This window comes from Pteropus alecto, unplaced genomic scaffold, assembly GCF_000325575.1.
Source record: "Pteropus alecto unplaced genomic scaffold, ASM32557v1 scaffold42, whole genome shotgun sequence".
NCBI lineage: Eukaryota > Metazoa > Chordata > Mammalia > Chiroptera > Pteropodidae > Pteropus > Pteropus alecto.
Genome location: NW_006434825.1, coordinates 14,345,261 through 14,369,028, shown reverse-complemented (window position 1 = coordinate 14,369,028; position 23,768 = coordinate 14,345,261). Strand labels below are relative to the sequence as shown.

The 23,768-nt window shown below is 48.0% G+C and overlaps 1 protein-coding gene across 1 annotated transcript in view; it reads right to left on the bottom strand.

Moving 5' to 3' along the window:
* Positions 1-23,768, bottom strand: part of ZFHX3 (zinc finger homeobox 3) — a 229,003-nt gene that overhangs the window by 153,809 nt on the left and 51,426 nt on the right. The window contains 1 exon segment of the mRNA XM_025045294.1: positions 1-2,385. Within this exon segment, the coding sequence (XP_024901062.1) occupies positions 1-2,339 (2,339 nt within the window). The 5' untranslated portion in view covers positions 2,340-2,385.

Here is a 23,768-nt window from a genome sequence, read left to right as displayed (position 1 = left end):
GCGGCCGCTGCCGCCGCTGCCGCTGCGCCAGCCGTGTGGCTGAAGACCTGCTCCCCGCCTCCGTTCTGCAGGTTCTGCATGTTGTTGAGATGCTTGTCGGACTGCATATGAATACTGAGGTTGCCTTTGGTCGTTGTGGAGTAGTTACACACCTCACAGCGGAAAGGCTTGTAACCACACGTGTAGCTCTCGCCTCGTGCCAACCGAGGGTGGGGCTGCCCGCTTTTGCAATAGACGCAAGAGCCGCCCGGCTCGGGGTGCTTCTCCTTCATGTGCGCCTCCAGTGTCTGCTGGTACTTATAGTGCCAGTTGCACTTGGGGCACTTGAGTGTCTTACACGAGTTACGAGAATGCATCATGGTCATGTGGCCGCCCAGAGAGCGGGAGGAGCCCAGGACCGTGTCGCATTTGGGGCACTCCACGCCACTCCCCGAAGGGCACTCCCCCACCCCGAGCTCGCAGAGGGAGCCAGCGTGCTGGTGATGGGGGACAAAGGCCCCATCGTCGCCCTCTGTGCTTTCATTTGGTTCTGGTGCTGTGGCATTGTCTTTATTGGCACTTTCGTCAGCAAAGTCCAGCCTCCTGCCGCCCTCTGCCACATTGGCCCTGACGCCCTCACTGTTAAAGCTTAAACGATTCCTCCTGTTCGCACCATCAAAGACAACAAAGGAAGAAGCAGAATTAGAACTAGTAGAAGCTGCGCCCCTGGACAGGGTCTGGAGCACATTAGGCATTAAGGGGGAGTTAGAAATGCTTTGGTTTGAGAGAGCAAGGTCCTTTTTGCTGCTGCTACCTGCCGCGGCCCCAGGCTCCTCTTGGGGCCTGTCCTCCAGTTCGTCGTCCAGCTCGCTTGGAAAGAGTCCTTTGCAACCCTCGTCCTCTTCCTCTTCCTCTTCCTCCTCCGCCTCTTCCTCCTCTTCCTCCTCCTCCGCCTCTTCCTCTTCCTCTTCCTCCTCCGCCTCCTCCTCGGCTGGCTCTGCTTTCTCGGAGAAGCAATCCGGATCGGCCGCTTCTTGCTTCTCTCCTTCCGCTGCCCCCAAGCCCTTGCCCTCTGAGGATTTGGTAGGACTGGAGGCCAGAGGCCCCAGGGGGACTGAGGTAATGGGGGTCTTCAGGACCGAGCTGGTGAGCCCGCCAAGGTTCAAGAGGGTGCTGGGGGTCAAGATTCCGGCCTGGGGCTGCTCGGGGCCAGCGGCAGGGCCGGCTGGGAGAGCCTCCTCCCCCTCCATTCGAATGCCACTAAATTTACCATAAAAACTGTGTCCGGGGCCTATGAGGTTAGCTGTGGAAACTAAAGGGTGTTGAAAGTTTTTGTTTTTTGGTTCCAGAAAACTTACAAGGGGTTCCTTATCTTTGCCAATCCCTTGGATGATAGCGGAGATGTTCTTATTGCTAAGAATTTTCCGCTCATCTTCACTCAGGGTCATTCGGTGGTCGTGCACCGCGTGGGTCACAAAGGAACGGACGTACCCGAAGGAGAGTTTGCACAAGAAACACATCAGGATGGGCTTCCTCTTGCCGTAGAGCACAAAGCCATCGAATTTGGACAGGTCCACATTGTTGGGAACATCTTTGGAAACGCAGGAGCTTTTGGCAGAGCCGTCGCTGTTCAGGTAATCCTTGTTGCTTTTGTGTCGCACGTCAAAAACGCGGAAGCTGTGCAGGACGGGGCTGAGCCCCGTCAGGGCTGAGGTATTCGGGAAAGCCTGGTCTGGGCCCTCAAACCACTTCCCGAAGGATGAGGCTATGTGGAAAGTGTTGATGATCTGTGGGTAGACTGGTGCAGCACAAGAAGGGTCCCCTTGTTTGCCCCCGGCACCGGGGAGAGAGTTCAGAAAGAGTGAAGGGAGGGGGCCGCTGCCACTGCCACAGGCGCCCCCGCCTTGGGTCAGCTGGCTCAGGCTCTCGACGATGTACGCCGAGCCGTCCGGCTGGTAGACTATCTCCCCAGCCAGGTTCTCCACGTCGCTCTCCTCGTCCCCCTCCTCACTGGTGTCACTCCCACTGTCCTCCCTCAGGGGCGGCGGGGGGCGCGCACTGGGGCAGTGGTGCTCCATGTAGGTCTGCAGGCTGGCGAAGGAGGCCGAGCACTCGTTGCAGCTGACCTCCTTGCCCGCGGGCTCGGCGGCGGGGCCGGCCAAGGCGGGGCTCTCCGCGAGGCGCTCGCTGAAGGGGGCCCTCAGGCTGTCCAGGGGCCCGTGGTTTTCGCTTGTGGACTGCTCCATGCTACTGGGTTTGTCGGGGAGGTGGGTGCTGTTGAGTTCAGTCCATTGCTGGTGCTGAGGGATACCGCACCCATTGTCCTTCCCCGAGACGACGGGCGAGTCACAGCCTTCCATGGTAAGGCCTGCGTGGAGCTTTCATTGCACCCAGTACGGATCGGACCTGAAGAGCGGAGGCAAGGGGGAGAGGAGGGAGAGAGGGGGAAGAGAGAGAGAAAGGAAAGAGGTTAGGAGGGCCGAGGCTAAGGTCCCGCACAGAGCACTCTAACAGGTTCCTGTCCACACCCACAACAGAGACCGTGGGGGCAGCAGGCACCCCAGCCGTCACCCCGTGCTGTCCAACTCGCGGAAGGCGGGCAGCAGCCCGGGAGTCACGGCCATGGTCCAGACAGGAGCGGGGGCCCAGGGGAACGGGCACCAGGAGAAAATCCCTCTTTGTCTTCAGTGTGCTGGCTGCTCGACCCCGGAGACCGGTTCAAACGTCCATCCTTTGCGAGCAGAGCGTTAGTGTCAGGGCCGGGGGACAGCCACGGCTGAGGAGGGCTGCATCATCTCGCCGGGCCCGCTGAGGACACGGAAGGGCAACCCCATCGCATACATGTGGCCGACGTAAAGTGCCCCCGGCTGCCCACGGTGTGTGTGGGCCCAGGGGACATCGGGGAGGGACGGGCGCGAGGAGGAAGATGTTGCGCCCCCAGAACAGGGATGATAAACCTGGATGAAGACGCACTGACTGATTGAGAAGTGAAGATGCTCCTGTTGCTTTTACTGACCACACCTCTGGTTCGAGGGCTGCGCGGCTCAGAAGGCAGGTGTGCAGGCCTGGACACATGCTGCGGAGCCCCCTCGAGGGCCCACGGCTGCATTCGTTCTCTCCAGAGAGGATGGGAAGCATTGTCCCATTTTACAAGCAGTAAAACTCAGGGGCGAAATCTTAAAACGGGCCTCATGCCACCCTGACGCTGTGAAACAGAGGAGACAGATCTCCGAATTCCCATCTCCTCCCCCCAGCCGGCCAGACACCCTTGCTTGTGACTCAGCTGGCTTCAGACTTAAAACATGTCGGTGCAAAACGTGAGCTCCGTATTTCTAGGAAGAACCTCCCGGACTCTCTGCGCGCCGACGCCCCCTCCTGCAGGGTGGATGTTGCCCTGTCTGCATATAGCCCGGTCACCACTGGCTGGGTGCTGGTTGCTGTCAAGGATCTTAGTGGCGAGCGGAGGCAGCAGCTGGGCTCAGCCAGCCCCCGTTCCACACCTGCCTCAGAGTTATTAGTCGCTGGACACGAGCAGCTGTCCTTTAGCCCTGGGGCTTTTCCGTTTCCGACTCCAAAGTGCCACTGAGCTCGATTTGCCCTCTGAGACCTTGTGTCCCTGGAGAGGGAGGCATGAGATCACCCCCTGCCGCTCTGCTCGCGTGGCAGAGCATCACAGGGGTGCTTCTCTCTCTCCCCTCCAGGCTCTGCTCCTACAGGCAACTCGGAGTCCCACCCGCCTCGCACAGCCCTGTTCCTCGCCTGCGAATCTCGGCCACCCTCTGCCGCACCTCCCCAACCCCCCGAGAACACTTGGCTGCTTCTCCACCCACCATCTCATTCATACACAGCGGATGAAGGTTTTGGCTGGGTTTGGTCTCCCTCCCCACCCCCACCCCCACCCTCCATCTTCCCATTTTCTTTTTATTTCTTGATTCCTGACTGCACAGTGAGCCAACAGCTCCCCCTCGGGAAAAGACAGGGAAGGCAGGTTTACCAGAAGTCTTAGGAGGAGTAACTTTTTTGGAAGAATGTGTCATGTTTTCTTTAAAACACATGCATGCATGCGCGCGCACGCACGCACACACGCACGCGCACACACACACACACACACACACACACACTCGGTTTATAACCTCAAACTCCATTACGACAAAGTTCTGTGTGCCTGAGAAAAGACACTGACTTTCAACAAAGATGACTCCACTAAACCAAACCCAAAGCAAATGCAATGGGACTTCCTGGCGTGGCTTAGCTGGCATACAGGTGAGAATCCAGGGTGACTCCCCTTCAGGATGTGCCTGATTGGCTGGATGACATCTGATTGACTGCTGGGGCCAAAAAGGTTGGCAGCCTTGAAGGGGCGGGAGGGTTAACAGCCCGATTGTAAAATCAATGTCATAAATGCTTGGTAAGTTACAGGAACATGCGGGAAGGGGAGGCCACGATTGATAAAGGAGAACAGCTTTGATGCTTCACCAGGGACTTGCGTATTGACAGCAAAGCCAATCTCCTCTCCAGCCAGGGCTGGGCCCGAGAAACCTGCAAGCGTTTATCAATTAATTGGTGGGCTTCTCTTGCTGTTCCCTTCCTCCTCCATCTCCTCCACAAATCACCCACTTAAGGAGCAGGGACTTTCAAACACTCACCTAACTTTTGCCCAAGCAAAAGGCATCAAGAAAAGGTGACACTGTGGCCACCTCTGAAAGACAGATGACCCCATGGGTGGTGATACTAGCCCCATGAGAGGGGACATGTGGGAGTCAACTCATTCACAGAGACTGACAGCCCATTAAAGCATCAGTGTGAAAGAGGATCCTACTTCAGGATCTTAGCTGCCTGCTCCGGGCTTCGTTTCACTGCATGCTGGCCACAGACAAGCAGAACTTTTTACAACCTTGCTAAGCAAAGCGTGGATCGGGGACCAGTAGCATCGTCTTCATCAAGGAGCCTCTGAGAAATGCAGACGCTCAGCCCCACCCCAGGCCAGAATCTGCACTGTAACATGATCCTCAGGGGACGTGCATTATTCAAGCTTGAGACACTCTCTGCTTCACAACATGATCATCCCATTGCCAACTCGTCCACGCTTCGTGCCGGTACCGCTAGGTGACCAGGCAGGGTCAGTCTCGGGCAGCCACCATCAGTCCCTGGGAGGAACGGGCAAGGGGGCGGACAAGAGAGGACCAGAACGCAGAGATGAAGAAATCTCTTAACCTGCCCAATCCTTCAGCTCAAGGACCTCAGGCCGCCCACCTCTCTCCCACCCGGCTAGCCATCCCTCTCGCTCTGTTTATCAGCCAGTCAATAAGAAAAAGGTAGTTCTTACTTAAGGAGGCAGAAGTCAACTCGGCAGGTCGATCAGCACTCTGTCTGTAAACACGGTTTCCAGTAAAATCAATGATCTTCAGTTATAGAGGGCAGCCTGGGAACCCAGCAGGTCCCCGTGCTCTCACAGGCAGCCCCTCCAACAGCCTCAGTTCAGAACCCGTACCCCGCCCCTCCCCCAGCTCATCCTTCACTCACACCAGGCCCAGCTCACACATCGCAAACTCTCAAGCCTTCCTGGAGCCTGCTTCTCTTCGGCCACTTACACCCCCGAAATTCCCTTTAAATGTGGATGTGTTACACTCGTGGCCACCCATGCTGGACTCAAGATGGGTTTTTCTATGGTTTGAAGAATTCAGTTAGATTTCAAAAGAGCACATTTCTTCAGTAAGCGTTAAAGGGAAGACAGAGGAATGATCTAGCGTGCTCACTCTCTCTGCTTAGAGCTCAACTCAGCCATCTGAGAAGCAGTCTTATACAGAGAAGTCGACATCTTCATCAAGAACCCCCAACCCTCGCTCCTCTCACAAGTTATAGTCTCCTTAGAACCTACCTGTAGAGCTCCCTGCATCTTTATTTTTCAAAGCTTGTTTAAAATGATGAAACTCCACCATGTTACCCTGAGCCGTCCCATGAACAAAGTCATCCATCTCCGTCTTTCAACTGAGAAGATGTGATGTGACAGTTTTATCACATTCCTTTAAGGAGACAGGACGGGGTTCAATGCAACAGTTACAGGGAAGCTGGGGTAGGGAGGTGCATTTATTAGAAAGGGGAGGGGGCTCCCGCTGTTGCTCTAGCTCCCGGAAAATTAAATATGAACAGTCACACTGTGTAATTTTAAATTGTTAATTAGCACAGGGTTAATTAGGCGGTCCTTTCACAAGAGGCTGTTTGGCAGAAAACCAAGAAAGGAAACAAAGGGGTAGAAAAGAAAAACAAAGAGAAAACCAAGACAGTGAGAAACTGTTGCCTCTGTGAAGAACCCATGAAGCATCGCCAGAGAGAAGGAAACCAGCAGACGAGCAATGCCACCTCCATGCTGCTCCCTGCACTGCGGGAGGGTCTGTCAACAGGTGCAATCTTCTTGAAGGGAACTTGGCAGTAGGTCTTAAAGGCCTCAGAAATGCATGTACTCTCTGACTTAGCAATACCCCAATTCTACGAAACAACCGAGACATCCAGTGATATAAGATTATTCATCACAATTGTAACAGAAAAGAAAGATGGAAATAATCTAGTGAAGCAAGGGACTCTATAAACATAAATGACAGTGCAACGAGTTCCATAGGATGTTATAAAATGTAACTTTTTAAAGAAACTACTTACAAGCATGGGAAAATGAGCATGGGAAAATGATCAGACGGGATGCTAAGTGAACAAAGCATGCATTATAGGTCGGCATGTGGAAATACATGAGATTTATATCAAAATTTTTACAATGATAATCGCTAGGGGATGAGATCATGGGCGACTTCGTTTCCTCCTTGGTGCCTTTATTTCCCAAAACATTTAAAAATTAAAACCACCACAGGGGACGTCGTCACTTTCTGAGTCAGGTAGTTACAGCACTGTCTTGATGCTCGCAAGCAAGCTACGCGATGAGCGCTATTTTTATCCCCATCTTAAAGATGGGAAAACCGAGGCTGCCCGAATGATACAGACTAAAGAACAAAACCACATTCTGGCTGTGTGGCGTCTGTGTTCTTAGCCACTCTGCCACGTTTTTTCTTCAACATCTTTTCTCAAAGAGAACTGAATATCCCCGCATCGAACATTCTCATTCGATCTTTTATGTGCCCAAGGACAGCTCCAAGATCACTGGACACCTGAAACGCTATGTAAAAGAATGTTGCTAATTCGTGCAATACTTTTTTTTTTTTTTTTTTGGCTTGGCTGTGGGGAGGGAAGGAGAGTTCAAATGGTCTTCTTTACTTGGACACCTTTACACAGGGACAGATGGAGTGGGAAAAGCTGTTGCAAAGAACAGTGTGGTAGGTAGGCCCATGATCCTCACTTTTTTAAGGGGGGGGGAGGCAGCTTTCAGAGTCTATAAATCAAAAAATGTATTCATTCGTTCACTCATTCATTCAATATTTCCTACCCACATTCTTTGTGTCAGATGCTAGGTAATCAATGATAAGTGGGTTCAACTTACATTCTTGCGGGGCAGAGACTGCCAACAGACAGATGCAACATTAAGTGGTGAAAAGCACTTGGAAATAATACAGAACAAAAGAAGGGGAAGGAGTGATGTGTGTGTGCATTATTTGGGAGAAAGTAATGATATTAGGTTTAAAAGGATATGTTGTAGATTATATATTGCAATCTCCTCATAGTTTTAGAACTGATTCAACAGTTGCTGAAGAGCATCTAGGGAGGAAAAAAAAAAAGACGGTCCTGAGGAATCAGCGATTAGCTATACGTTCAGTAAGAAAATTCATATAAACTGAAAAATCGCCTCACTTAGATTCAATGATCTGAGAAATGCAGTGGAGAGTACTATTTGATTTTAATAAGTTATCCCAAAGTTTATAATTTCTACGTATCCAAGAGAGCAAAACGTCTTTCCGATAATAAAGTCCGGCCAATTTTATAGCTAGTGGATGCCATTACCTAAAGTATCCACTCAAAGGTCAGTGTGCCAGTGACTTGCCTCCAAGTTCTATCCTGTCCCTGGTTCCCTTCATTTAAATTAACAAACTGAGGGCAAGACCCAGCGCACACACCAATCTGCAAAATACACAAAGCTAAGAGGACTAACTAATATGCTAAATGGTGGAATTCAGACTTAAAAAAAAAAAGATCTCAAAAAGTTCGAACGACAGGCTCAAATGAACAAGAAAAAAATTGAAAGGACAAATAGGAAGTCCTGTATTTACATTCAGGCAATCAGTAAAACCAACAGAGGACGGAAGAGACTTGGATTAACAGTTCGTGCAAAAATTACCTGACAATGTTACTTTACTACATTCAGTGAAAACCCAACACTCACATGGCAGCCAAAGATGCAAACGTAAACTCTGGCTACAGGAGGACACTATTCCTATTGAAGGTCAGCTGGTTCGTGGCCCCATCGTTTCCTCTGTCTGTGTGAAGAACATTATGATCCACTGAGGGACTCTCTTAAGAAGGGTACTGACAACCGAACCTGGGCATGGTCAGAATGGCTGACCATGAACAGCTCAGGAGTGCAGAAATGAGAAGTCCCATCGGCCGGTAAGCCACCTGTCCTCGACCACGGGAAGGCCTGCCTGCCACACACAATGAGGATTAGTTACATGTCTTCCACCTCGCTTCAGGGTTTAACTAGGAGTAATGAGGGGAATTTATAAGGAATTAGAGCTCAGTTCAATATAAATGAAAATCTTTCTCAAGATTATCAAAGTTCCCAAATAGAATGCTGATCCTGTGAAACACTGCACTCCCTGGTTTCATGAATGGAAAAGGGGATTTTGCTGTGTCCTGGAGGTTCCATCAGGCAGCCTCTCAGGTCCTCTAAAAGGTAAAGATTCTTTTCATTCCTGGGTTATCAATCCGGTTACTCCACCAGCTTTAACCTCTTCCTCTGTGATTCCATAGTGCTTTTGCACATGAAGACACATTGCAATTCTGGGGTTATCACTCTGCTGAAATGATCTGCTGACTGGTCTGTCTCTACCACCAGGCTGTGAGCAGCTCCATATCTCATTCATCTGAGCATCTTCCACATCCAAGATGTAATAGGTACTTAGTAAAACTATGGGGAAAATTAAGGTATTGGGAGAAATCGCACTTCAGGAGGAAAAGAGATGATCCCTGAACACATTTTTTTTTTTTTCTCTTAGCTGAAGAAACTTCTGGTGTAACCCTTCTGAATTCAATGGAACCAGGGCTCCTTAGAGAAATGGGGAATTCTTGGGCTGGGGCAGATAGAGCATAAGATGAACCTGGAGCATCTTCTTGAGCCAGAACAGAAGGAAGTGCTCTAAAAATGATAAGAGTGTGTTGAAAGGACACGAAGCACATTGAAGGGGCACCCACTGCCTAACCCTGGGACAATGTGAGCACGAAAATAAAATGAAAGTAAAGGATTACAACCCAATGCATAAAATAAGAATCCATTATTCTATACTTTTACAAATTAAAAATAAATAAATAAATGTGAGAGAAGGAAAAGTTCTTTTTGAGGGCAGAAATCCAACTAATAAACACGGAGGGAATTATGGAGTTAGAAAATCACCATTTGGTAACCATCGTCATAACGACCACCCGTTCAGGAAAGAACACCAAAACTGGTGGATGAAAGTTTGAGTAGTAACAGGATATTTACATAGTCTCAAAGTATCTCCTCACAAGATACTTTTTAACTATAGAAGGAAAAACAATAACTTTACAGTGGAGAAACCTGGCAGACATCACCTTAACCACGTGATCACAGTTAACATCACCAGGATCAAGAGGGATATACAGCATGTACCTACCGAGAGGATACACTGAGAAGAACACAGCATCCCTTCCCTCACATTCCTGTCCCCTAATCATGAGGGGACATCAGACAAAACCAAATGGAGGACAGCCTACGAAATGCCCCACGCTCTTCAGAAGCGTCAGTGTCGTGGAAGAGAAGGACAGACTGAAGAACTGTTCTCAGATTAAAGGAGACGAAAGAGACGTGACAAAGGAACACAACTGGATCTGGGGTTTTCTTTTCCTACGAAGGGCACGACTCGGACAACCGGCAAAATCTGAAGAGGGTCCGTAGATCAGATGATAATAGTACATGAACGCCGATTTCCTAATTTTGATAACTGCGGTGTGGTTATATAAGAGAACGTCTTTGTTCTTAAGAAATATGTACTGATATATTGAGAGGTGAAAGGGCATGTCGTCTCGATTTTCAAATGGCTTCGGAAAAACTGGGTTAAATATGTGTATACACACACATACACACACACATAAACACTGACAAAGAATATGAAATGACGTTACCATGGAGCGGGTCTGGACTAAGGGTGTACGAGAATTCTTTGTCCTCATATTATCACTTTCCTGGGTATCTAAAATTACATAAAAAGAAAAATGAAACTGTCCGGTGTAAGAACTCTACACAGCGAATCTCCGAAAACACATAGGAACAACCGATGCCCTTGGATGCCCATATCCTTATCTGCATGTGAAATTCACTGCTGGCATAATAGCTTCATCAAAGGAGGAAGGCTTTGAGGCTGGACAGGGAGGCCCAGACAGACAAGAACAAAAACTGGTCTTCTTTCCTCCAGGTGAGAGGTTCTAGGTAGAGCTCTCTAGTAGGAAGAGACAAAAGGTCATTCTAACGTGGGAAGAATTTCAAGTAACACAGTGCTCAAAGACATTCACCCAAGACATTCATGAGCCTGGCTCAGGAAAAATTTCTCTAATTTGGCAAAAGCAGTTCTAACTGTTAAGGACCAGGGCAGCCACCACAGAAAAGAAGAACCCCAACAACCTACAGAGGGTAAGCACTGCTGAATCCGGACTAAAAGGTATGAGAGAAAAAAACCCACAACAATGAATAAACCATCCCCACCACCTCAAAAAAAAAAAAAAATCTGAGATAAGTGGAAACCTCATTCAAGGGGCAAAGAAATAATACCCTCGTCTGTTTAGCTGGAATCCACTGAAGAACCATATCCAATTTCATGCGGTGCTTCGTACAATAACTGTATTTGTGTATCGCTGCTGCATCCAAGTCAATAAGTGTTAAAGCATAAAGAGGTGAGATTCCATCCGCTTGGTAGCAATTTCTCAGTAGCCTTAAGAATTATTCTGTAACTATGGCAAGGTCAGAGAACACACAAGTGCTTGAACAGGTCCCTTGTGTTGCAGGGGGTCCACTGCCTGGAAGGCCCAGAGAATCGTCCAGGCCCTGGGCTTCGTGTTTGCTACTCAGTGCATCTGTGCTCCTTCCAGAGTCAACATAAATCAGCCTGGAAGTGAAAAGTGCTAGCTCAGTCCATTCTGCAGGGATTCTACAACCACGGTGATATTCTGGGTCCAGTGGAATCGGGGAGAAGAGGAGGAGGGTCGTGAGATCAGAAGCAAAATTGGGTCTAGAAAGCCAGTCTGTGGGCATTGGGAGAGATGAGCTGGTATTTGGGGGAAGAGAATTTTTTTCACTATCTATGTAGATACACCCACAGTTCAACAATGACCAAAGCCATGGATACAACAATAAAAAGCAAAACTACTCAGCTATTACTTATACTCTGCCTTGCTCTAAAAAAAAAGGATCTGAGGCAATTTAACCAGCTATTTGAGTATCTGTATCCCAATGCTTATGTATTTATTTAAGCATCTGCCCTGAGGCCTTGCCGCTACATCCTGAAGACAGAAGACCAACATCCTTTGTCCATCACTGGCCTGAATGTTTCTCTCCTGACCGGGATGTAATCGACATAAGGCGCTGATCACCCTCCCAGATGTGAAGCGTCACCTCCTTTCACCAAACACCGTAACTTTAACTACCCTACTGCACCAACCACCCCTTCTACCTGGCAGGGACTTAGCTCACCCACCCCGTCTGCATTGATCTCTTGGTGCTTTGCCGGCTGAGACAGCTTCCCACACTGACTGTGACCGACCACTTCAATGCTTTCTTTGCCAGTCCCCAAAACTTTTCATCTCCTCAAATTTCCTCAAAATCCCTCTCGTTCCTGATCTCCCCATTCATGCTATCGGGCTGCAGAGCGAAATTCAGGAGACGATGTAAAAATGCGCCATCTGGCCCATTAGAGTTTCAATCTGGCATTTCCCGATGTTAAATTTATTTTAAATAATTCCATCTAATTAAAGTAATATGAGCTCATTGTTTTTAAAAATTTGGGTATGTACAGAAAGACTCAATAGCTAAAATAAAAATCACCTGAAGTTCCACCAGCCAGAGAGCCAGTGGTTAGGTAGATAGATTTAGGCTTTTTCCCTCTGCACGTCTGTAGTTATAGATCTTATCAAACACAGATCACACTGCTCCTTATGTGGACTGCCCTTTTAACTTAATTTAGCATGAAAGTTTTCCCATGACATTAAATATTCTGTATAAGTTAGAATTAATGGCTGCATAGATACTGCATCCTATGCATACAGCATAATTTCATTATATTCTATTACTGGACATTTAGGCAATTCCTAATATTTTACTGTCAAAGTTGCATTCATTCCTTGGTGCTTTCCGTAAATTTTAGTGCATATATAATAACAAAATAACTAATAACAATAAGTAGCAACACCATTACCACCCACTTACTCAGGCCAGGCATGGTTCTAAGCACTTTTAATCACACATGATTTCGTTAGATCCTCAAAATGGTCCACTTTACAGATGAGGAAATTGAGGCTGAGAGGATTAACTACCTTCTACAAGTCACATGTTAGCTAAGTCAGTGTTTCCAACCAGATAAGCCTGCCTTCCTCCTCTGAAACCTGGGCTTTTCGTCATGACATTTCACCTCTACTTCTTTACACATTTCTGGAGGTAAAATTGCCAGCTCAAAAGCTAGGTTGAGGCTCTCTGGAATATGGGAAACTGTGCTCCAGGAAAGGCCTTCTGACTCATGCTCACAATGGCACGTAAGCATCAGTGTTCCTGCACCCTCATCAGCAGTGGCTATTATTTGGGGGGTTTTTTTGGTTTGTTTGTTTTTTTTTAATGTTATCTATTTGGCAGGCAAGAAATAGCATCTCGAAAATTTTAAGTTACACATTTTGGCTGGTAAGAATCCATCTGCAGACACTTACTATTGGCAATTAGTATTTCTTTTGTAGATTCCCTGTTATTTCTACAGCAGGGAAGGGGTGCCCTTTCTTTGGTGATTAATAAGAGGGCTTCACTGGTGAACCCTCTCACTCAACTCTGCCATATCCCACGAGCCCATGAGCTCCTGGATGAGTCGGACCCACCAACACTGCTGGTTCAGACAGCGTTCTCTGTCCTCCCCTCGGACCTCAGCTCCTCAACGCCCATCTTCTAAAGCCAGGCGAGCTCGGTCTCCTCCCTGTGCTTGCAGAGAGCTAGACTGCATCAACTGTTCTCAAGCCTTGCTGTGCCTTGGGACCACCGGCGGAGCTTAGGGAAGCTACGACTGCTCCTGGAGGAAAGGGCTGGCCACTACTTCAGCTGGGTCAGAAGGCCACATGTCATCGAGGTCCCCAGTGCCCTCCTCGTGGGCAGCCAATGGCTCTCCGTCTCCTTTTATCTTCCCTACCTTCAAAACTGCTGACCATCGCGCCTTGAAATCTTCGGCCCCTCCTCGCTTCTCTGACTTAGTTTTCCGGTTCTCCTTCTGCCTCTCCGAACTTTACACGTCATCTGCCCCTTCTGCATCCCGATAGCTCTCCACAGATGTGCTTTTCCACTTATTCAGTAAAACTCCCTATTCCTTTCATCCACAAAAATCTCTCCTCTTTGTTCTCCTATAATATTTAACTATCATCATACTTTCCCCTCGGCTCTCTGCTCTTATCTCTGCCCATCGACTACCTTAACTACCTATGGTTTCAATTACTGAAATTATGAGCTGACTCCCAAAACAAAATTTTCCATTCCTGACTTATCGCTTGAATATGTGTCTCATACTTTCCATAGACCACAAGGTATCCGTAAGTGGCTAGCCTTCCATCACTCAACACTCGGCATGGCTCAACATGCCCAAATGGGACTGCCCCTCACTGCCTGCCCTGATCTTTCCAGCTGGAACTCCTGGTACCATCTTTGATTCCTGAAAAACAGAAAAATCAGTCTAGCCCAGTGTCATATTCAGGTGGCTTTCCCATGCAAAAACCAAATGCCAAAATACTCAAACTCACACTCTCTGGCTGATTTCAAAACTCTCTAAAATCTACCCCCCCCCATTATTACTCAGTCATCTCTCTCACTTCCCCATCACCCCCACATTCTTATGCATTCATGCCTCATGTGCTGCAGCAGCCCCAAGCCCTTGGGGTGTCCTTTCTCTTCCTCAACATTTATCCAAACCCTGCACCTCCTTTCAGACGCACAAGCTCGTTCCGCGAGGGCCATCGCATCCCCTGCTATCACTCGAGTCCGCGAAAACTCCTCCCCTCTCCGCACCCCTGCACCAGCCATCACCACACCGTCACGAGAACAGTCTGCCCTTTTCTTTTGCCTCCATTGCTTTCCTCTCTACAACTTGACTACAAGCTACTCGAGGGCCAAAATCACCTTGTATTTCTGTTGATTTCCTAGCACAGGGCTGAGTATGCAGTATGAACAACGACAACAACAACAACTTAACAGCACACTTTCTCTGTTCGGGAGACATCTTAAATAACATTAGTGGGAGCGTGCCCATCTCGACATTACATATAATTAATCGCCAAAGACCTAATTATCCTAATTTTGAGGGTCAGGTACAATACCTATTTCAAGTATTTTGTGGTTTGTAACGTTAGACTTACTATTACCTATTCCAAAATTACGGAGAGTCTGAAGTCTACAAAAGCAGCCGTTGTTCTAGCCATCTTAAATAGCTGGTCAATGAAACAGAAATCCAGGAAGCCACACAAATTCCTAAATACCATTCTGCTGGTGGGGGAGAAGGGATCAGGTATGGATGACACACAAGTGAACTTCTGGGGTTTCTGCTTCACGGAAAGGGTTATCAAGGCCACATTCACTAGCTTAACAGGACAAGGAGTCTACTAGGGTTCCTGGATTCTTATGAGGTAGTTCTTAGCAGAACGTGTAATTTGAATAGCGCAAGTAACTGCTATAGTTCAAGGCTGCACATTCCCAAGAGAAACTGAACTTGGGCAGATTTCTTGTTGGCACTTACTGTTTCAGGAATGCAGGGAGCAGCAGCCACCAGCCTTAACCTCCCTTTTATACAGATCTGAATGACATGCGAATAAGCGAATAACCTCTTATAGCTGCTTTTTCCTGGTCCTGGGGCAGCACTGAGGAAACCCTGTGCAATTTTTCTGGAGAGAAGAAGCCTGTGCTCTCCAATAACACCAGTGCTTGTTCATGGGGCGATGGGGAAACCCAGTAGGGGGCCGGTGAGAGGTGGCCTTGGAGAAGGAAAGTCTCCTTCAGTGGGCATCTCCAAATGGACTCTTTGAAAAAGGAGTGTCTTTTCCTCTCAGTGGGAAGAAAGCCACAGAATGGGCTCACCATCGGCAGTGTGCGCTCTGGCACGAGGCTCCGGAATTGGCACCATGGCAAAACAAATAAGGGTTGCCCTTCTAAGGCTCATTGATGGGGCAACGCACACGCAGCACACGCACACGCACACGCACACGCACACGCACACGATGGCCTCTCACCAGCACAGGCACAGCAAGGTCTTCAGATCTTCCCTGGCTCGTTAGCATAAACAGCTTTTCAAGCAGCAGGGAGCAAGAGGCACCACTAACTGAAGCAGAAGTGGGAGCTGTCCCAGCCGTTGGCCTGAAGAGGGTTCACTTCGCAAAGGTAGAACCACTGCATGGGTCTTCCTCGTGCCTCAGGAAGGGTGTGCCTGTGCTGGGTGCCCCAGAATCCCCTCCAGGTTGTGTACGTCCCCAACTTCCTATTTGGAGGGCACACTGCAGACAGCGATTCCATTACAGAATCTCTTCTTCGACAGCTTCATTTTACTGAACTGAAGATTCGAGAACATATTTCATCCTGGTAGCCCTCCAATCCTAGGGGCCTAAGGAGCCATTGCAAAACTTCAATTCCCCTCCTTCCGGCAGAGTGGAACGACAGACAAGGACAGCCATCAGGACCTCAGAGGGCTTCGAGACAGACCGGCGAGGGTGCAGGTTCTGTCCCCCGCAGAGAGTCTGAAGGACTCAAATACCCAAGCTTAACGCCCAATTGGGTGGCGGATGGGTATACGGGTCATGGGCGGAGTAAAATCTAATTATGAGTCCTATTCTTCACAGCCCCTTCTCCATCCCAGATGGTAATTAGGAAGCCTATTATTTGCACTGTTACTTTTAATCAAGAAAAACAGATTGAGACATATTTACCACTGGCCACTTCAAAGAGTGGCCCTGGGAATTAGGCAGAACAACAAAGGAAATTTTCTTCTTCCAGTGTAAGGATCCAAGAGTTTGCACTCCTTTGACCTTCCAGAAGCCACCCAAAGAATCAAGTGACAGTGGGTCATAATTACACCCTCACAAACTCGGCAAAAACGGGCCAGATGGTCTTTCTTCTCTTGCTGCTCCAAAGGCCGCTTTTGGGTCAATAGCTGCTGTGAAGAATCACCATGGCCATGTTAAATACTGCTTGGATTAATTATGCTTGAAAGTCTCTTATCCAAGCACTGCGAAGGCCAAACAATTGAGTTTGGGAATGAGTGTGGTTACATATTTTTCCTTAATGGCTTCCTGAACACCCTGGTTAGGTCTGATCCCTGGAGGGGAATTGCCAGTTCAAGTCATAAAACGGGATCAATGCAGATCAAGACCCTGCGCTAAGTGTCTAAGACGAGAGAGGAGAAACATATTTGCACAGACACATGAACATATGAAAAATGCACGTTCACTAAAGAACTTCAGCGTCCATCCTAAAGTGGCGCCCTCCCTCCTTCTGCCCCTAAGCTCTCTGCTCATCCCACCAAAACCTGCAGCCAGCAGTCCTAATCTTGGACAGCGCACACCTGAGCAAGAGCAAGTTGCAGATCCAAAAGACTCCCACAGGAAGCCACGCTACGACTGGGGGAATCCACCGTGCCGGTTAATGGGGCCAATTTCTTAGGTCCCAATAATAAAGAGGCTACTGGGGTTCTGGCCCCACTGGTCTTACTCTCAAGCCTGGATAACAACGATCAGGGCGCCGGAAGGGACAGACTCAGCATTTCTCACGGCCACTGGATTCACTGTATTAACCCGATTATCCAGGTTATTGCTCCCCTCATTCCAGCTTTACTGTCAGAATCTGTCCTTCTATTAACTAGGGATGGTCAGTGATGACCTCTGACGTCCACCGCATTTATAAACACAGTTCAACTGTTGCAACACGTGGTCTGGCAGGTTGAGCCACTGCCCTGAAACCCTACAGTGCAGAGGACCCTGTGGCCCTCACTTCGTGGTTCGACCCACTGTGTCCCTTAGCCGTGCTAATCCCTCTCAGGCTCTCATTCTCAATCCACCTGGGAGTCGCCAATTAAAGGATTATTAGTGATGTCTGAGACTGACCATTTCTTAACAGCCTCGGGTTTCCCCCCTGGGACGAAGGGCATGCTGTCCCACAAACAACCTATGAGAAACTGCCAGAACCACTGAACCTCTGGCCTGCACACAAGCACTTCTGCTGTGATGCTGACAAGTGACGACAGGACTTCCTTTCCACTGGCTTGCCTCAGGTGACCCAACAGGTTCCCCACACCCCCACCTGCTCTTTGTAGTCCCCATCCTGGTTTCTTTGGCCTCAGCTCTTCTTCAGGCTGGACCCAGTGACTTTATAGGCTCCACATACGTTAAGTGACAGAATGTTCTGGAAGCAGTATTCAACCTCCCCAAGTCTTAACAAGGAGGGGCTGGGACTGGCGTGTCCCCATGTTCACTACACTCCACAGGGAGGTGGCTCGGCCCAAACAATGCTTCTTCATAGAGGCTCGTGTTCATGACACAGTACTGGGAGTTATGAGGAGTAATGTAGAGTGGGGAGCCTTGTTCTTAATGGACTGGTAATTGAAGCATAAAGTCAAGGAATTAAAATGAACTAGCTCGGAGAAGTCTATTCACCAAACTTAACTAGTCTTCGAGTTGTCCCAATACCCCACCCCCATCCCCACCCCCACCCCCAACCATCCAGATCTTTGTCATGGGTTCAGTGGAAGAAGCTGGAATTTCTGTAATTCATTTGGTGTCTACGGGATACTTGGAAGAAAAATGCCACCCAACAACATGTGCCTATCACACAGAAATTCTACTGACCCCCAAAATAGGGCAGGAAAATTCTGTGTAATGTTAAGCCGTCTACACATGGGGGGCGGGGGGAGTTCAGGGGAAGCAAAGAAAAAAAGAAGGGAGGAGAAAACCCCACCCCCATTCCTTGCTTGCCTTTTTTTTTCTTTTCTTTTTTTTTTTTCTTTTTTTTTTAGGGATTCTTTTCTAAGTATCCCCCCATCCCTATCTGTCTCCGGGATGGAAAGTGTTACTCAGCTGCAAGGCCTCTTGCTAATTGTGGGTTTTTATTTTTATTTCCTATTACCCTCTCGCACGCCTGATGAGATTATTTTACCGGAACTGACACAGCTGGAAGCAGCAGGCATACGTGGAGCCTCTGAGGAGGTGATGCAATTTCATTTTCATTGATCAGAAATCAGCAGGGCAGTAAGTGATGGGAAATTCCATTAGAAGAAAACTTGCAAGCCATGAGCCTCAACTTCCTTGCCACACCCAGGGCCCCCCGGGGGCCTTGCCTTCCTCTGGACTAGGTCCACATGGAGCAGAGGCGTGGGGGCTCTGTCCTCAGCAGAGCGACGAAAGGGTGAATGCCAGGCTGCTGGCGTGGGGGAGTGTCTGACGGGGAGAGGGACGGCCACAGGACTCCTTCAACAAGGGCACCTCACCTCTTCTCTGTGGATTACACAGAAGTTTCCTAGGGACCCCAGAATAGGAGCCATTAAAACCAAGCCCTATAGCCCCTCAAAACCAGTGTTTAAAGAATCTCTTTCCAAGTGTCAACAAACAAGAAAAGAGGAGGCCACTAAATAATAGCTGCAAATATGTTGTCCCCCCAACCACTCTTAGAGATGATCCCAAAGGCACCAACCAGTTATCAAGTGTCTACTGTGTGCCAGGTGCTCAACATGCACAAACTCTGACCCTCCCCTACCACTCCAGGATGATCACGCCTCTCTCCCCTGGACAGCTGAGGCGGCAGAGGTCCTGGGAGGTAAGGGAGAGAGCCAGGTGGGACCAATGACGTACTGAGGGTTAGCAAGGCTCATGAACAGTGAAAGTCAAGGAGAGAACATGCTCACTCACACCTGAGTCATGAGAGACAAAGACATCTGATTACCTCGCCTACTTTTTTCCAGAAAGAGCAAATGACAGATTCTGATTCATCCATCCCCATCATTCTAAACATTCCAACAACAGTGCTCCTTGTGTCCAAGGCTGGAACCTGGGATGAACTCTTCAGAATGGGTGGCATGGCTACTGTTTTAGCAGTTAAGATCCATGCCCACTGTTTGCCCAGCAAAAACTGCTTCACTCACCAACGGCTTATTGGGGGGTCGAGGGAGAGGGAAGCAGGACAGCAAGGAGCTACTCAAGAAGATAAATTCTACAAAAAAAAAAAAATCGCAAGCCAGGTGGCTCACCCCTTTCTCCGGCTCCTCTGCCAATATAATAAGTGAATCAGAGAAAGAGGCCTCAGTCACAAAATAGCACTAACAAAGACCTCTTTGCCCCTAAAATGGAAAATTTTAAATGCATATACTGATGACAATATATCAAACCAAAACCTATCAGTAAGCTTTTCTTGAGCACCTAATCTGTGGCTCAAACAAAGCAGAGAATACAGAAGACAGGGACCCTGGCCTCCACGAGCTCACAGACGGTCACATAAGAGTACCCGGCACACCGTCATTTATTTCTACTCCTCATAAGAATATAAAATACAACATCATAGCATAGATGGAGGCCGGGGCAAAAGAAAAAAATACAAAAAAGCAAGAGTGGAGGAAGGTTTGAGCCAAAAATGAAGCTGAAAATGCATACGGTAATAACCTATACATTGAGCCATAAATTTGGCTCTTAGCTTTCTAAAAGTCCAGAAGAAAAACGTAATGACCTTGTTTTAGGCACACTATTCACGATGTCCAAGAGAAAAAGAACAAGCCAAATTGCTCAGGATTATTTAGTACCAATAAATTCTCAATGGCAAAAATTGGGATAAGGACTGAAAGCACACAAGTGCCTGCAACCCCTGATCTCTTTGGGGAGGTCGTAATGAGAATGCTTGAGTATGAAGCCATTCGATCTCACTGCCTCTTTTGATGGACCAGAATAATGACCCCAGAGGGTGTTGGTGGTTTGCCCAAGGTCAGACAGTGGGTCAGTGACAGAGCTAGCAAGAGGACTTGGGTATCTTCACACCACACTAATGGTGTTTTTCCTACCACGTGTAACTAGTGCCCATTATTCTTCAAAATCCATGGACTGGTTGAGTGTGAGGGCACACATGGTGGCTGAAATTGGGAGGCAGGGGACTGTTCTAGATTAGGAGATCTAAGAAACAAACAACTAAGTGCACGATGTAGACCTCATCTGGATACCAATTCCGACAAACCAACTGTCAAAAGCCACTCTGGGAACAATCAGATAAGGCTGAATAGTGATTTGGGATTTGAGGACTTTAAGAATTTGTTAATTTTGTTACGTAAAGATAACATCATCACCTAAGAAAATGATGAAGCATCATGATATCTTTGACAAGCTTTGAAATCCAACCCAACGAACACAGAGATTAAACAAATTTGAGAAAAAGTGAATTGTTAAGTCTGGGTGATGGGGTCTCTCATATTCCATTTTTACATAATAAAATGGTTTTGTTTTTGTTTTAAAAAAGCAAGGTCTGTCTTTACCCAGTTCAGAAGAATTTTCCGAAAAGAGAACAGTACTGGCCAGAGCCAAGCTTCTCAGCCTTGAGTTGAAATATTCATGACAAGCTAAGCCTTTCTTCAAAGAAATATGGGTTCTCCTTAGAAAAGCTGAAGGACTTCCTAAATCCTTTAGGCCCAGCTATCACTAAATCTTGCTTTCAAAACTTACCATCTGCTGACCTCACCCCTACCCCTACTGTGAGAAGCACCACCATACTGCTAACGTTAAAAAGAATCGCGAAAGAGACTGTACATCACGCACTGGACATGGTACCTGACACATTTATATGCAGTAACTACCACTATCACTACTGAGCAAAAATAAGCCGAATGTAACAGCCTAAGGTTACATAAAAGCTTGATTTAGAGCTTGGAGCCAAACTCTGATTTAAAAAAAAAACATACCTATCGATAAGTTAAAAGCCTTATAGATTTAATGGGTTAAAAAATAATCTGAAACACTTTCAGCAAATTTACAAAATAAGGCGGTGTTTACCAACCATTGTTTTTGAGCTAATTGTATTTCAGCTCAGTATGAATGTTTTATAAGTCACTGTAATTGCTTTGTAAAGTCTGAACTGAGCTGGTTCCCACTGGGCTGGTTCTCCTGTGCGCATCTGCTAGTCGGATGGCCCAATGGTCGGTGGGCTCCTCGCCACATGTGGATCCACACACGCCCAGCTCCATGCTGCGGACTCCTGGAAAATAACTCTTTTGCCATGACTTTTCCACAGCAGCACTAGTGTTTGATCCAAGAGAACAGTCACACCCAGCACCAACCTTCCCAGGAGCAAATAACAATGCTCCTTCGATTTACACCGTGGTTTATGCATCTCAAACACTGATATTCATTTCTCATTTGACCTCCAATGACCTCGTCTTGTTAAGCAGACAGAATGGGAACCATAATTCAGATTTTACAGGTTTAAAAAGATTCATCAAACATGAGAGCGACTATGAGTCATTCTTTCCCATGGTCGCCAGCTGGTGAGTAGCAAATCAGGGACCAGGAACAGGTCTCTGCATTTCTACTGCAGCGTTCTTCTATGAAGATAATACTTTCTGAAAGAAAATCATCTTTACAAATCCTTCGAAATCACATTTCATCTTCTAAATATGTTTGAAAAAAAAAAATCTGAGTATACCAAAGATTCAAAATATGTATTTCACTGCTCACATTTAAAAAGCAACCAAATATTGGGTTGCTCCACACAGCTAAGAACCTTGATGAAGACGGTTAAATCTTAACATGTTACACAGACCAGAGTGTTGTAGGAAAAACACTTACTAAAACACCAAATGCTGGAGCAAAAATCTCTGGACATAACAGAACGTAAGACGTGAACAGGCAGAGTGCAAATCCCTCTCGATGCAAACTGCTGCGTACACAACACTATCACCTGAAACAGTCTGGACACTTGGCCTGAAAAGTTGTGTGTGAAAAACATGAAAAACCGTCAAGGACTAGAAGCACCCTGTGACAAGGTCATACTTCGAAGAGCTACTATCAATGCAGAGTTCAAGTTAAGACCAATGGGGTAAAGTGAAGGGTGACCTGGGCCACAGCAATACCACATCGGGACCCAATCAAAGTGCAAAAATCTACATAAAACTCGATGTTACTGACTCTGTGGGTGTGACAGTCTAGTCTACCCTCTGCCATCGCAGTGCAGCCCTCTGAGCTACACTCGCTAACATGATGGAAAACAGTGGAACTTTGGTCAACTTCGTAACTACCGCCCACCCTCTGAGTGATTGCTCTAAGTGGCATTTTTAGGAAGAGCACTCTGCTTAAAATAAAACTTCCCAATTCGTGGAACCAAGGAAATCTGGGCAGAGGGAGAATGAGGGCAGACTAGGAGATCTCCGAAATATAAGACAGTGACAGGGAGCCCCTGACATCTCAGTCGGAGAGAAGGTGACCTGGTAGGGGGGAGTCGGGGTCAGGAGGGAAGGCTTGTTCAAGCCGTGGCCCGAGGCACACTCCCCAACCCTGTGTAGAGGCCCACTCCCACCAGCCTTCCTTCCAGATGGAGGACCCACCATTACTCCCTGGGGGCTTTCCCTCACCTGCACAGGTCTATGTACTCACTGACATCTGCCACCTCAGCCCTGCTCATCAAGCCTGTGGCTTGATGCCAAGGTCAAGTCTTGCTTTCATTACCCTGGGCCTCACCAGATCGAGCCTTTAGCTTTATATCTTGCTGCCCAGACTCCATGGCCTGCCTTCCTGACCCTCTCTTATAGGGATCCTTATCCTGTTGGGGCTTGTAGCCCACGGCCAGGAACCCCATACACCTGCAACTCCTTGCCTGTACCTGCCAGCACTTCTCCAAGCTCAGTCTGTGGCACTCACCTACATCATTACCTACTGGCCTCCTCCCCATCTGATAAACTGCCACTCCTGGCTCCTCCTGGGCAGCCACAAGGGATAAGGAAGCCACAGGCTGCAGCTTGGCAAGAAGGGCAGGAAAGTGGCAGCTGCCAGCACAAGTCACTCTCCCCTTAGCCCAGCTACCGTCGCCTCCTGCCCCTCCTCTTCCTTCATTTCCACTCCCCAGTGACTCTCTGAGACTCACCGGCTTCGGAAACTGACTCCTGGATACGGTAGCTGGCTTCTCATTTGAGGTCAGTGCCGTTCAGGTTGAGCAGCACCTGTGCTGTTGAGTAAGCAATGTGGAGGACCCTATCACGGTCTTCACTAAAACAGACCCAAAGGGGTTAAGCCGCTGGATGTGAGTGCGACCTCACCCCGCCCTGGCTTTCTAGGTATCTTCGTCTGCCTAGAAACACATATATTTCTCATTTAAAACAAAACAAAATAGGGTAGTTAAACGAAAAACAACTAGAAAGTCAGCACACACACATACACCCCCACCC